This window comes from Lonchura striata, chromosome 14 (assembly GCF_050655825.1).
Source record: "Lonchura striata isolate lonStrDom1 chromosome 14, ASM5065582v1, whole genome shotgun sequence".
NCBI lineage: Eukaryota > Metazoa > Chordata > Aves > Passeriformes > Estrildidae > Lonchura > Lonchura striata.
In genome coordinates this window covers 2,245,807-2,258,614 of record NC_140716.1, presented here as the reverse complement: position 1 = coordinate 2,258,614, position 12,808 = coordinate 2,245,807, and the positions used below count along the sequence as shown (strand labels likewise).

The following is a 12,808-nucleotide window of genomic DNA, read 5'->3' as shown; positions in this document are numbered from 1 at the left end:
ATCCCACTCTGAACCCAGCAGGAAAAGGATGAGCCAGACCCTGGATTTACCTAGAGAGCTCAGGAGCAAAGCCAAACACCAGCAGCACAGCCCCAACCAGGACTAAGAGCCTGGGCTGGGCTTAAATTGCTCAGCTGGGCCTTGGGCAGGGCTGGGGGTCCCAGGTGAGGCTCATCAGGGCAATAAAAGTTTATTTTCAGAGGGGCTGCTCCACACGGCTGCCCAGCCTGGAAGAACCCAAATGAAAATTCTCTTTGCAGTTGGGTTTGATGATCCTGGAGGTTTTTTCCAGATTCAGGTCCTGCCCGTCCCTGACGCCTCACTCGGAGCTGTCTCCAAACAATTTTAATGCTCCTCACATCCAGTTTCTTATCTCAAATCCCTGGCAAGGATTTATCTCTGGGTTTCAGCTGCATCTCCACATCACCAGCCCCTGCCAGGGGTCGGGGTGTGCTCGGTGACCTGAACTGTTTGGAGAGTTGGGAATTCATTCTAAATCCTGCAACTCCCAGAGGCAGGGATCCCAGGCAGAGCTAATGCAGCCCACTCCCATCCTCGTCCTTCAGGTGCAGCAGGAATTCACAAAACCCTCAGGAAATTGCTGACAAATGGGATTTTTTCCAGACAAAAAGAATCCTGCTGAGCGCTGGGATTTTTTCCAGCAGGGCACAGAAAAATCCCCTGCTGGAGAAGGAAGGAAAAGGGAGAGAAAGGTGGAGAGAAAAAAAGGAATAAAAAGGTGGAGAATTTTCTGTTTTGCTGTACTTACATGGCAAAATTCCTGTCTAGGAAGCACCGGTTCCTCAGCAGCCCTGCCCAGAGCTGGACCCCGACAATCCCAAAGATGAAGAAGACGAAGAAGCAGAGCAGGAGGACGTTGCCTAACATAGGCAGAGTGTCCAGCAGCAGCGTGACCAGGATCCTCATGCCTGGGAGAGAAGGGAAAACCACGTTAGGATGGGCGGGAATCACCATTCCCGCCTCGGATGTGCAGAAAATCTGGGATTTGGTGTTTTCCCCTAAATGCCGAGGCTGAAAAGGGAGGGGAAAATGCCAAAGGTTGGGCAGGAAATGGGGATAACAGCAATCTCCAGAAGGTGGATCCAAGGATGGGATTTCCAGGTGTTTCCTGTAGCATTCAAGGACACACAACCAACAAGACAAAATTTCCTGGAGAAATGCACCCAGGAATCGTCAGCCTCCGAAGGAATTGTTAAAATATGGATTTGTAAACATTGCAAACTCCCCTCATGGATCACAGGAATTGTTCCCCTAAAAACCACGGAGCCTGGGGTGGGGTGGGAACTGGGCCCCCACCACAGACAGCTCCTTTTCCATGAGAATTCCTTGCTGGAAAGGAGGGAAATTCTGATTTTTTCGAGGCTGGACATCAGGATGGTTTTCCTCCAAGGAAAGCTCTGCTCCCTTTCCCTCCCTGTGCAGGGGCTGCGGGGACCTTCCCACCGATCTCTGGTGCCAGGGAAATGAGGATTTCCATGCCGAATATTCCACCTGGAATATTCTGACTGGAGCAGTGAGAGCCTTGCAGAGCCTCAGCTGAGCCTGGCGTTCCCAGCAGCGCTGCTGGGAGAGGCTGGGAAATTCCTGGTGGTTATTCCCAAGTCAGGGTTGGAATTCCTAGTGGTTATTCCCAAAGGGGGCTTGGAATTCCTAGTGGTTATTCACAAAGGGGGTTGGAATTTATGGTGGTTATTCCCAAAGGGAACTGGAATTCCTGGTGGTTATTCCCAACAGAGGGGTTGGAATTCCTGGTGGTTATTCCCAAAGGGGGCTTGGAATTCCTGGAGGTTATTCCCAAATCAAGGTTGGAATTCCTGATGGTTATTCCCAACAATGGGGTTGGAATTCCTGGTGGTTATTCCCAACAATGGGGTTGGAATTCCTGGTGGTTATTCCCAAAGGGGGCTTGGAATTCCTGGTGGCTATTCCCAAATCAGGGTTGGAATTCCTGGTGGTTATTCCCAGTGTGTCCTGTCACAAAATCATGGAATACCCCGAGTAGGGTGGGACACACCAGGATCCTCAAATCCAACTCCTGGCCCTGCCCAGCGCTGTCACCCCCTCGGGAGCAATCCCACATTTTCCTGGTAAATCCATCCCAGGAAAAGCAAGGCCACGCTCAGCTCAATCCCCCCTGGAAAAACGATGCCGGGATTTTTCTCCTGTTTTTTTTTTTTTTCCCTCTCTCACTGATATCCTTCCTCTTTTTTCCAAAAATGGGTAAAATTTCTCTCCCTGTGCCAGATAATTTTTTTTTTCCCTGCTCAGCTCCTTTTGGTATTTGGGGTTGTTTAGTGGCATCATCAATCCCAGAGATTGAATCCAGCTGTTCTCCGGGCTCTCCTTGGAATGCCGAGTGTGCCATGGGAAAAGAGCATCGCTGAGGCTGGAACAAGGAGCAGGATTTTCATTCCCATTCTGCGGCATGTCTGGCTTAAAACTCCCCACCCCCAGCAGGAAAATAAAAATAAATTTTAAAAAGACACGAAAATAAAATTAAAAATGGAAAAAAACCACATAAAAATAAAAAGAAATAGAATAAATATGAAAAATATAAGGATTGAAATAAGGATCAAAATAAGGATCAAAATAAATATAAAAATAAATATAAAAAATTAAAATAAGTAGAAAAATTAATATAAAAATATAAAAATAAGGATCAAAATAAGGATCAAAATAAATATAAAAATAAATATAAAAAATTAAAATAAGTAGAAAATAAGTAGAAAAATTAATATAAAAATATAAAAATAAGGATCAAAATAAGGATCAAAATAAATATAAAAATAAATATAAAAAATTAAAGTAAGTAGAAAATAAGTAGAAAAATTAATATAAAAATGTAAAAATAAGGATCAAAATAAGGATCAAAATAAATATAAAAATAAATATAAAAAATTAAAGTAAGTAGAAAATAAGTAGAAAAATTAATATAAAAATATAAAAATAAGGATCAAAATAAGGATCAAAATAAATATAAAAATAAATATAAAAAATTAAAGTAAGTAGAAAATAAGTAGAAAAATTAATATAAAAATATAAAAATAAGGATCAAAATAAGGATCAAAATAAATATAAAAATAAATATAAAAAATTAAAGTAAGTATAAAAATAAGTATACAAATAAGTATAAAAATAAGTATAAAATAAATATAAAAATAAGCATAAAAAGAAATATAAAAATAAATGTAAAAATAAAGCAGTGAAACGGATTTGAAAAAAAAAAAAAACAACCTAGTGACCACTGCTAAAAAAGAAAACCCCTGACTTCTGCCAATTGAATAAACTGCAGGAATTCCATTTTTCCAGTGGTTTGGAAGGAATAATTTCTAATAGAAATGATGTTTTTATTGGCCAGGGTTCTTCTTTCTTTTCTTAACCAACGTCGTGGGTGAATTTATTGTGCCTGGAAGCCACGAGCTGCTGGTGCTGGCTGGATCCCAGGGAAGAGCCCAGGAATCCCAGGGATAAATCTCCGGGCAGCTTCTCCCCGTTTCCCTGCATTTCCCACCAGGTTCATCTCTTCGGATCGAGCCGTAAATTTTATCTGGTGGAAAAATCCCATTCCCAAATCCCGGAGCTGGGAATGGCGTGGATGATGCTGGGATGGGAATTCCAAGGAGATGCTTTGGCTGAGCTGTGCCATCATGGGTGAAAAATGTAACCACAAAAATCCACCAAAATTCAAGGATTTTCCCATCCCCTCTCCACAGATTCTGGAATATTTCGGTGTGAAACAGCAAAATTCCCGATGTTCCGAGTGGGTGGGGTTGGACAAGTGGAGGGTGGATGATCAACCCTCCAGGAATGGGGATATTTCTGGGAATAATTTCTAGGAATCCTAATCCTGGTGCTCCGATCCCCTTTGGTGGTGTCAGCCCAGCCCAGCTGCTCCACGGGCACCTCCACTCCAAACACGGATTGAACCCGCTGGATTTCATCCCACAGAATGTCAATAAAAAATGGGATATTTCCCATCACCTGCCTGTTGGAAAAGATGAGAATCCCTTGGGAAGTGCAGTGCAAACAGCCTGGAAGGCTCGTTTGGTGCCAGGGCTAAGGGGGACAAACACAGGTTGGGCTCAGAGCAAAATTCCACCTCAAGCTGGAGTTGTTTGGATCCCTGGAGCTCGGAGCAAATCCTTCAATTCCCCCGGCTGCTGCCCTCAGCCCAGCTGGAACCCAGCTCGACATTCCCACTGTTCCATGGGAATGGTGAAGGGTTTTGTGGATTTGAAGGAGTTCAGAGGGAGCCTGATCCTTGTCCCAGCCTAGGGTTCCTTCATGCCAAGAACCCCAAATCCCAGAGGGAAACGTCTCTGGAACCCCAAATCCCAGAGGGAAACTTCTCTGGAATCCCAAATCCCAGTAAGAAACTTCTCTGGAATTCCAAATCCCAGAAGAAACTTCTCTGGAACTCCAAATCCCAGTAAGAAACTTATCTGGAGCTCCAAATCCCAGAAGAAACTTCTCTGGAGCTCCAAATCCCAGAGGGAAACTTCTCTGGAACCCAAAATCCCAGAGGGAAACTTTTCTGGAACTCCAAATCCCAGAGGGAAGCTTCTCTGGAACTCCAAATCCCAGAAGAAACTTCTCTGGAACCCAAAATCCCAGAAAGAAACTTCTCTGGAACCCAAAATCCCAGAGGGAAACTTTTCTGGAACTCCAAATTCCAGAAGAAAATTCCCTGGAACCCCAAATCCCAGAGGGAGATGTGGTGTTGTGCTTTCCAAAGCCCTGGCAACAAAACCTCGTTAGGAAAACAAAGCTCCAAAGGGTTGGAGCCTTTTGGCCTCTCCTTTTTGCAGCCCTGTTTTTAACTAAGGACCTCTCTGTGCAATTCACTGCTTTTATTCTTTGTTCTCCAGAAAAAAAAACAACCTTGTGGAATTGGGAGCTCTGAGAGAAATTTCCGAGGATCCTGGGTGTAGAGATCCATCTGTTCCCTCACATTTTCCTCGGAATCAAACCCCTTTTGAGGGAGGTTGTTTGGCTGTCCCCGGATGTGCTGAATCCAGGCAGGATTTGGGGCTGGCTCACTCCAACAGAACAGGAAATATCCTTTTTTAAAATTTTTTTTTCCTGCCAGGATCCCTGTGATTTCCATACGATGCTGCTGCGTTTTGATTGAGGAGGATTTGGGCTGGAAAAGGATGGAATTGCAATGAGCACCTTGCAAAGGCCGGCTCAGCAGCTGGCCGATTCCAGCAGGGAATTATTCCAACGTGGTGGCTCGGATTTAAAATTGGATTTAGAAGCCAAGCAGCTGAAACCACTTGAAAATGGATTTAGGAGCCACTTGAACTTCCTATCGAGGATGATCCCAATTTTGTTTCACATGGAGCAAACCCTCCCTGGGGTTTTAGCAGCAAGGGAAGCTCCGGAGCTGCTAATCCTGAACATAAAGTCCTGGAAAGATCTTAAATCACTGAGGAGGGAAAATGAACCCAGCAGGGCAAGAAGAACCCTCTTGGAAGTGACCTTTTCCCTTCCTTTGGAGGAACATTGTTTACTTTATATGACCAGAGAGTTGTTTTCCCTAGAAAAGTCACAAAAACCTCGGAAAACAGCTCCGAGGGTCAATGCCCTTCTCCCTAACCCTTTCCTGACACCAATTATGATAATGACCATCTCTAACTCGCCATTAAAAATTAAATTAATTGATTTCCTCTCATCAGCTACACAGAGCAGACAGCCAGGTGTGTGTGGGGGGTTATTCCCAGAGTTTTCCAGTTTTTCCAGACTGAGCTCAGAAATCCAGGTGTGTGTGGGGGGGTGTTATGCCCAAAGTTTTCTAGTTTTCCAGACTGAGCTCAATAATAGAGATGGGGTGGGTTTATTCCCAAAGTTTTCCAGTTTTTCCAGACTGAGCTCAGAAATTGAGATGGGGTGGGGTTATTCCCATGGTTTTCCAGTTTTCCCAGACTGAGCTCAGAAATCCAGGTGGGGTGGGGTTATTCCCAAAGTTTTCCAGTTTTCCCACACCGAGTGCAGAAATTGAGGTGGGGGGAGTTTATTCCCAAAGTTTTCCAGTTTTCCCAGACTGAGCTCAGAATTTGAGATATGGTGGGGTTATTGCCATGGTTTTCCAGTTTTCCCAGGCTGAGCTCAGAAATCCAGGTGTGTTTTGGGGGGGTTATTCCCATGGTTTCCCATTCCCCAGAGCACGCCCGGGGTGCTGTCACTTACTTGGGACCCTGTTGATGGCGCGCAGCGGGCGCAGGACGCGCACGGTGCGGATGGCAGAGAGGCTGACGTTGTGTCCATCCAGGGAATATTCCATCATCCTGCAGGGAAAAGCAGCAAAGCAGTCAGGATGGGCAGGCTGAGGCTCGGGGAAAGGGAAAACTGAAAACTTCACTGCCTGCAAGCCCAGGGGTGCTTGGTTGTGTGGGAATCCAGAGCTTCCCTCTGGCTGCCCTGGGACCCACGGACAGAGATCACAGACAGTGTCTCTCTACAGAGCCCCCAGAGACACTGGCTGTGATCTCTGGCCATGGAAAAGAGTTTTCAATCTTACAGGATCAATTACCAGCTCTGAGGGTTTGATATCAGTAATAATTAAGTGTGGCACGGGTGCAAAAGTAAAATTTGAGGATTCTAGATGAGGGGCCCAAAGGGACAAGCTGGAGGAAATTGGGTGTGCCTTGTCCTTTTTCTCCTTCTTCATGCCCTCCATGTCTCACTGTGGTGTTGGCATTTTTCTGTTGGTCCAGGCTGGGGACACACTGTCCAACGTAGGTGACAGATATTGGCACGTTCTTGTCAATCCAGCCCAGGGAGTTTCTGGTATTGAATGTTTGTCACATCCCACTGAGGGCAGAGCCCCACACGCTGCCCTGCAGGACAGAGCTGGGCAGGGCAGCAGAACATGTGAGAGATCAACAGAATAAACAACCTGGAAACAGCACAGACCAATTCTGGCTTCTGCTTTGGCAGGGGGCTGACAGACAGAGACTTTCTACAATTTTGGGATCATCAATACCTCAGATTCCAACAGGTTGCAATTCCACAGATGCAATTCCACACCTGGAAGTGCCCAAGGCCAGGCTGGATGGGGCTCGGAGCAATCTGGGGTGCTGGAAGTTATCCCTGCTCGTGGCAGTGATAGCAAAAGGGTTTTAAAATCATGGGGATTTGGGGAGTTAGAAGGAAAATTAATCTTAGTAGGCCCTGGGAAAATACCCTGGGAAAGTGTTGGCCTTGTGCTTGCTAGAACTGCACCTGGAACCAGTATATGATAAGTGATATAATTGTTAGATGTGATGATTGGTTAGTAATTAAATAAAATTACTGTTTAATTGTAAGAATAATCATGAGAAACTGTGGTCAGGGGCTTGAGAAAGATCACGAGAAACTCGTGCTTGAATAAAGTCAATGTATACAATAGAACAATATAAGTTTAATAATTAATATGTAAGTTATATAAAATAAATTCAGCTGAAAAGCCGTGTTTGGGTCAGATTTGGGTCTGTAGCCCTGATTCCCAGAGCTCTCCAATGAAAGCCCCTGCAGATGATCATATCCCGGGATTTTGTGTGTTCCTGAGCGCTGACAGCAGGGGTGGAATGGGATGAGCTTTAAGGTTCCTTCCAGCCTTTACTGCCAGCACAGGGAACACTTTGGACTGCAGGATTTTCCTTCCAGGATGTGAAGAAACCTCCAAGGAAGCTGGAGAGGGAAACTCCAGCTGGGATTGTGGTGGTGGGTCAAGGGGGAATGGGTTCACACTGAAAGAGGGGAAATTTCTTCTCCTCATCCCCAGCTTGGGCAATGCCACACCTCCAGCGGGGTCTCCTGCTGTTTCCATCCTCCCCAAACACATTCCAGCCATGGAAGGTGGGGAAAAACCTTGGAAAACTCCCAAGTGCCCTCACCAGCCACTTTCCCCATCATTCCAACAGCAAAATTCCCAGTGCTGAAGCTGCCCCTGAGGATGAGCAGAGGGCTCAGCCCTTCTGCCTCCATGGGGTGCCCCAATCCTGGGTTTGGGGGAGCTCTGAGGATTTGGGGATTTTCTGCTCATCCCACAGATCCAACGTGGAAAAACACCCTCAGCTCCTTGACCAGAATCCTGATCCTGAGTTTTCCCTGCTCTTCCCCTACTACTCCTCCCTTAAACACCGCAGCAGCTTTAGAGGAAAACATAATTAAGGTAAAAATAATTAATAATAAAGGGTTTTTTTGCTGTCCCTGATGTTCCTTCTCGGGCTGGAACTACACCCGAGTTCCAAGGAAGCTCCGCTCAGGAGAGCTCATGTTTTATTCAGAGCACTAAAACCATTCCTAATTGTATTCCAGACAAATAACACGGAGCACAACAAAACCCCATTAGCGCAGGGAAGATGGCACAGCACTAATGGAAAGGGAAAAACACCCCAACATATTCCAAGGATGTTTTAATTAACCCCGGGCTGGTCATTAGGAACGCAGGAATTCACAGGCCAGGCAGTAATTAAAGCTTTCCATCCCTTCCCGGGATGTACCGAGCAGGTAGGAGAGCCTGGGCTTTCCAAAGCTGTTTATTTACTGGCGAGAAAAAAAAAAAAGAAAAGAAAAGTTTGAGCTTTGCCAAGCTTTTACTCCACTCAGTTATTCCCCGTGGGGGTGAGGGAAGTGGTGTCAAAAGCAGTGGGATCATCCTCGGAGCTGTTTATTAACACATCCTGCACAAAGCAGCAGCTGGGGGAGAGGGAATGAAGCTGTAAAACCAGGAGGAGTTTGGAATTTGGGTGAACTCCCAGCCAGCTTTTCCCACTGAGATTCCCAACGGGGTTTTTGGGCTGAGTTCTCCTTGTTTGCCCCGTCCCTGCCTCACTCTGCTGCTGGCACGGGGCAGGAGTGGGGCTGAGCTGATTTTTTTGGAGGCAGCAGCACCGGGACACTCTGGATCAGCTCAGGATGTGTTGGGATTAAAGGATTGCTCCAAACCCCCACAGCTCTGCCTGATATTCACAACCCAGCGTGGTTTTGGGGTGAGGATTTAAAAAAAAATAAAAAAAAAATCAGATTTGGGAGATTCTGCCTTCCATTGTGAGAGCCGGGCAGGACAAGGCTGGATTTGGGATTCTCCTGCCCTCAGGGTGAAGGGATGAGGAGGCTGCTGACCCTGCCATGACGATGAAGAAGTCCAGGCGATTCCAGGTGTCTCCAAGGTAACACTTCTGCCCGAAGATGCCCAGGGCCACCATCTTGATGACCATTTCCACGGCAAAGAAGGCAAAAATGAAGTCATCAAATGCCTGGGAAAGGGAAAAGAGGATTTCAGTCAGTCCTGAGTACTCCCAGAACGGGGACATTCCGTGTTCCCGTCACCAAAGTGCCACTTCCCACCCCAAAATCAAACCTGCGGGGTGCTGGCAGCCCCTGGCACAGCTCCTGGCTCATTCCAGGGCTTGGGAAGTGCCCCCAGCTTTTGTTCATCCCCTGATAAGACGTGAGGGAATCACAGGGCTGGAGCCCCTCTGGAGCTGGGCTGGCAGAGCTGGGAATGTTCACCTGGAGAGGAGAAGGCTCCAGGGAAACCTCAGAGCCCTTTCCAGGGCCTGAAGGGGCTCCAGGAGAGCTGGAGAGGGACTTGGCTCAATTAACCAACTTTCCCTTAATGAACTACACAGATATTTTGCTCCATAATTCCAGTTCATTTAATTACTAACATGCTAACTTCTCCATAATGGAGTTCAGGCTTTTCCACCTCACATTCCAGCTTCCAGGCTGGGACAGGGGAGGGAAAATGGGGATTTGCCAGCCCTTTCCTGCCTAAAATCTGTCAGGAAATTTCCAAGGCCAGGTTGCACGGGGCTTGGAACAACCTGGGATAGGGAAGGTGTGGATAGGGATGGAATGGATGGGCTTTAAGGTCCCTTGCAGCCAGCTTGGGATTCCACAGAGGATCCCAGTGGGACATTCCAAGGGATGTGGGATCCAAAGGAGCTGAACACAGCCGTGCTTTGGGGTTGGGAATGAGGGAAGCCGTTCCCAGCCTGAGGAATGTGCCGAGCCAAGGAGCTGCCCACGCAGCAGATGCCCCAGGATGTGCTTCCAAAGCTGCCCCAGAGGGCAGCCGGCAGCGAGGGGACGCCAGGAGGGACGAGGGGACAGGCTGATGTCCCTGAGCTCAGGGTGGCCGCAGGGATGGGGGAGAATTCCCAAATGCACTTTGGAGGGGAGCAGGGACGGGCTCATCCCGCGCCGTTTCCTCATGGAGAAGGGGAAGGAGTGGCACAGGCAGCCCTGGTGCCACCTGGCACGGAGCAATCCCAGCAGGAGCTGGCTGGGATGGAGCCAAGGAGTGCGAGGGAGATTCCCCACCATGGAATCCTGGAATGGTTTGGGTTGGAAAGGACCTTCAAGGTCATCCAGTGCCACCCTGCCATGGGGACGCCTTCCATGGGTTCTCTCAACCCTGTCCACAGGTGGGACAGGGATGGAACCCATGAGTTTTGTGGTGTCCAAGGAATCCAGTGGCATCTGGCTTCCCACTTCTGAGCCTTGTTAAGGACGGAGAGAAGGGACCTGGCTGGGCCAGATCCACATCAGCCTTTAGGCCTCACCCCAAGCCAGGCTTTGTGGAAACCCCATCCCTGTGGGAAAGCTTTTCCTGAGGAAAATGGCCACAAAAAGCGGCCACCCCACAGATGCACCCCAGAAATCCCAGGGATCTGCTGGCTCCTCACCTCCAGGATGGTGCAGCGCTCCGACTGGCACTCCACGTCCTCGCAGGGCTGGAACATGCCCAGGGTGACGCAGTTGAGCAGGATCACCAGCATGCTGACGTGCTCGAACCAGGTGGCAGCGGGTTAAGGACAGCACAGCCTCGGCAGGGGACACCCGGCACGTCCCAACCCTCCTCCCACCCAATCCCCTTCTCCCGGGCCGTTCCCAGCTCCAAATCCCGAGTTTCGGCAGGGAATCGCCCCACAGCAAGAGAGCAGCTCAAGGGCAGCACCAGGACAGCGCCCGGTGCCGTGCTCCAACTCTGCTCTCCTTGTTTCCCTCTGGAGCTGTGGGAAGGAGGTTCTCTCATTCCAACCCCATTCCTGAATCCCAAGGGATGACAGATTCCACTCTGAGATCCACATCCTGATGGGAATGAGGTTCTCATTCCAATCCCATTCCCAAAACTCCAGGAATGATAGATTCCACTCAGATCCACATCCTGATGGGAATGAGGTTCTGACAGATTCCACTCTGAGATCCACATCCTGATGGGAATGATGTCCTCTCATTCCAGCCCCATTCCCACATCTCAAGGAATGACAGTTCCCACTCAAATCCACATCCTGATGGGAATGAAGTTCTGACAATTCCAACCCCATTCCCAAATCTCCAGAAAGGACAGATTCCACTCTGAGATGAGAATCTGGTTCTCATTCCAACCCCATTCCCAAGTTTCAAGAAATGACAGATTCCACTCTGAGATCCATGTCCTGATGGGAATGAGGTCCTCTCATTCCAATTTCATTCCCACATCTCAAGGAATTACAGATTCTACTCAGATCCACATCCTGATGGGAATGAAGTTCTGACAATTCCAACCCCATTCCCAAATCTCCACTCTGAGATGAGAATCTGGTTTTCATTCCAACCCCGTTCCCAAAACTCCAGGAATGACAGATTCCACTCAGATCCACATCCTGATGGGAATTAAGTTCTGACAATTCCAACCCCATTCCCAAAACTCCAGGAATGGTGGATTTCGCTCTGAGATCCACATCCTGATGGGAATGAGGTTCTCATTCCAACCTCATTCCCACATCTCCAGAAGGGACAGATTCCACTCTGAGATGAGAATCTGGTTTTCATTCCAACCCCATTCCCAAATCTCCAGGAATGACAGATTTCACTCCACGATTCACATCCTGATGGGAATGAGCTCCTCTCATTCCAACCCCATTCCCAAAACTCCAGGAATGACAGATTCTACTCAGACCCACATCCTGATGGGAATGAAGTTCTGGCAATTCCAACCCCATTCCCAAATCTCCAGAAAGGAAATGAGCTCCTCTCATTTCCACACCCCAAGGAATGCCAGATTTCATCCCACACCTCAAGGAATGACGAATTTCACATCCCGATGGACAAAGACAAAACAGAGCCAAGCTGGTGGGGCCAAGGATGGGAATGTTGGGATTCAGGATCCAGAGGACATGAAAAAGAAGGAAAGGGTTCCCAGCTGGAAGTCTCCAGTCTCCAAAATCCCCCCATATTCCTGACAGGATCCGCCAGTGCTCAATTAACCAACAATTAATTAATCTAAGTAGGAAGTGGTGGTTTGCACCAGCGCACAATAGGCCCAAAGTTGCTGTTTGCTGCCGGCAGGACAATTAAAAATCCCACAAAAAAGATGGAATAATTCCACAAATTAAGCAGGAACGAGAGAACTGTTTCTAGGGAAAATAATTGGAAACATCTGGATGTGAATAAACCTTTGTGCTTCCAAACCCACACCTGGGAGAGGCAGAGAGAGGCACAGACGTTGAATTATTTCTGAGAACAGCAATTCCTGGATGAAAAACCCTCCATGTTTATTCCTTAGGAATATTTTATCTGGGATTTTATCCGTTCAGGATAAAATTTATTGCAGCAGATCAGAGCTTCAGTCTCAAATTGGTTTTGCACTTTCTTATTCATCCGGATGAAAAAAAAAAATAAAAAGGCAAAAATCAGTGGGATTTTGCAGTTCCTTGAAATCTGATCCCAAATTCTTATTTTAGAGGGGCTTTAATTGGAAAAGAAATATAATTTAATTTTTAAAATTAATTCATTAAATCAAATTTAACTCAGA

General features: G+C 47.3%; 1 protein-coding gene across 1 annotated transcript in view; it reads right to left on the bottom strand.

Moving 5' to 3' along the window:
• The window catches only part of CACNA1H (calcium voltage-gated channel subunit alpha1 H), a 163,572-nt gene that overhangs the window by 106,247 nt on the left and 44,517 nt on the right, over positions 1 to 12,808 (bottom strand). The window contains exons 3-6 of the mRNA XM_085592084.1: positions 10,698 to 10,810; positions 9,130 to 9,263; positions 6,211 to 6,308; positions 770 to 929 (exon numbers count right to left, since the gene is read on the bottom strand). Coding sequence (XP_085448210.1) covers positions 770 to 929; positions 6,211 to 6,308; positions 9,130 to 9,263; positions 10,698 to 10,810 — 505 coding nt within the window. The remainder of the gene's footprint in view (positions 1 to 769; positions 930 to 6,210; positions 6,309 to 9,129; positions 9,264 to 10,697; positions 10,811 to 12,808) is intronic.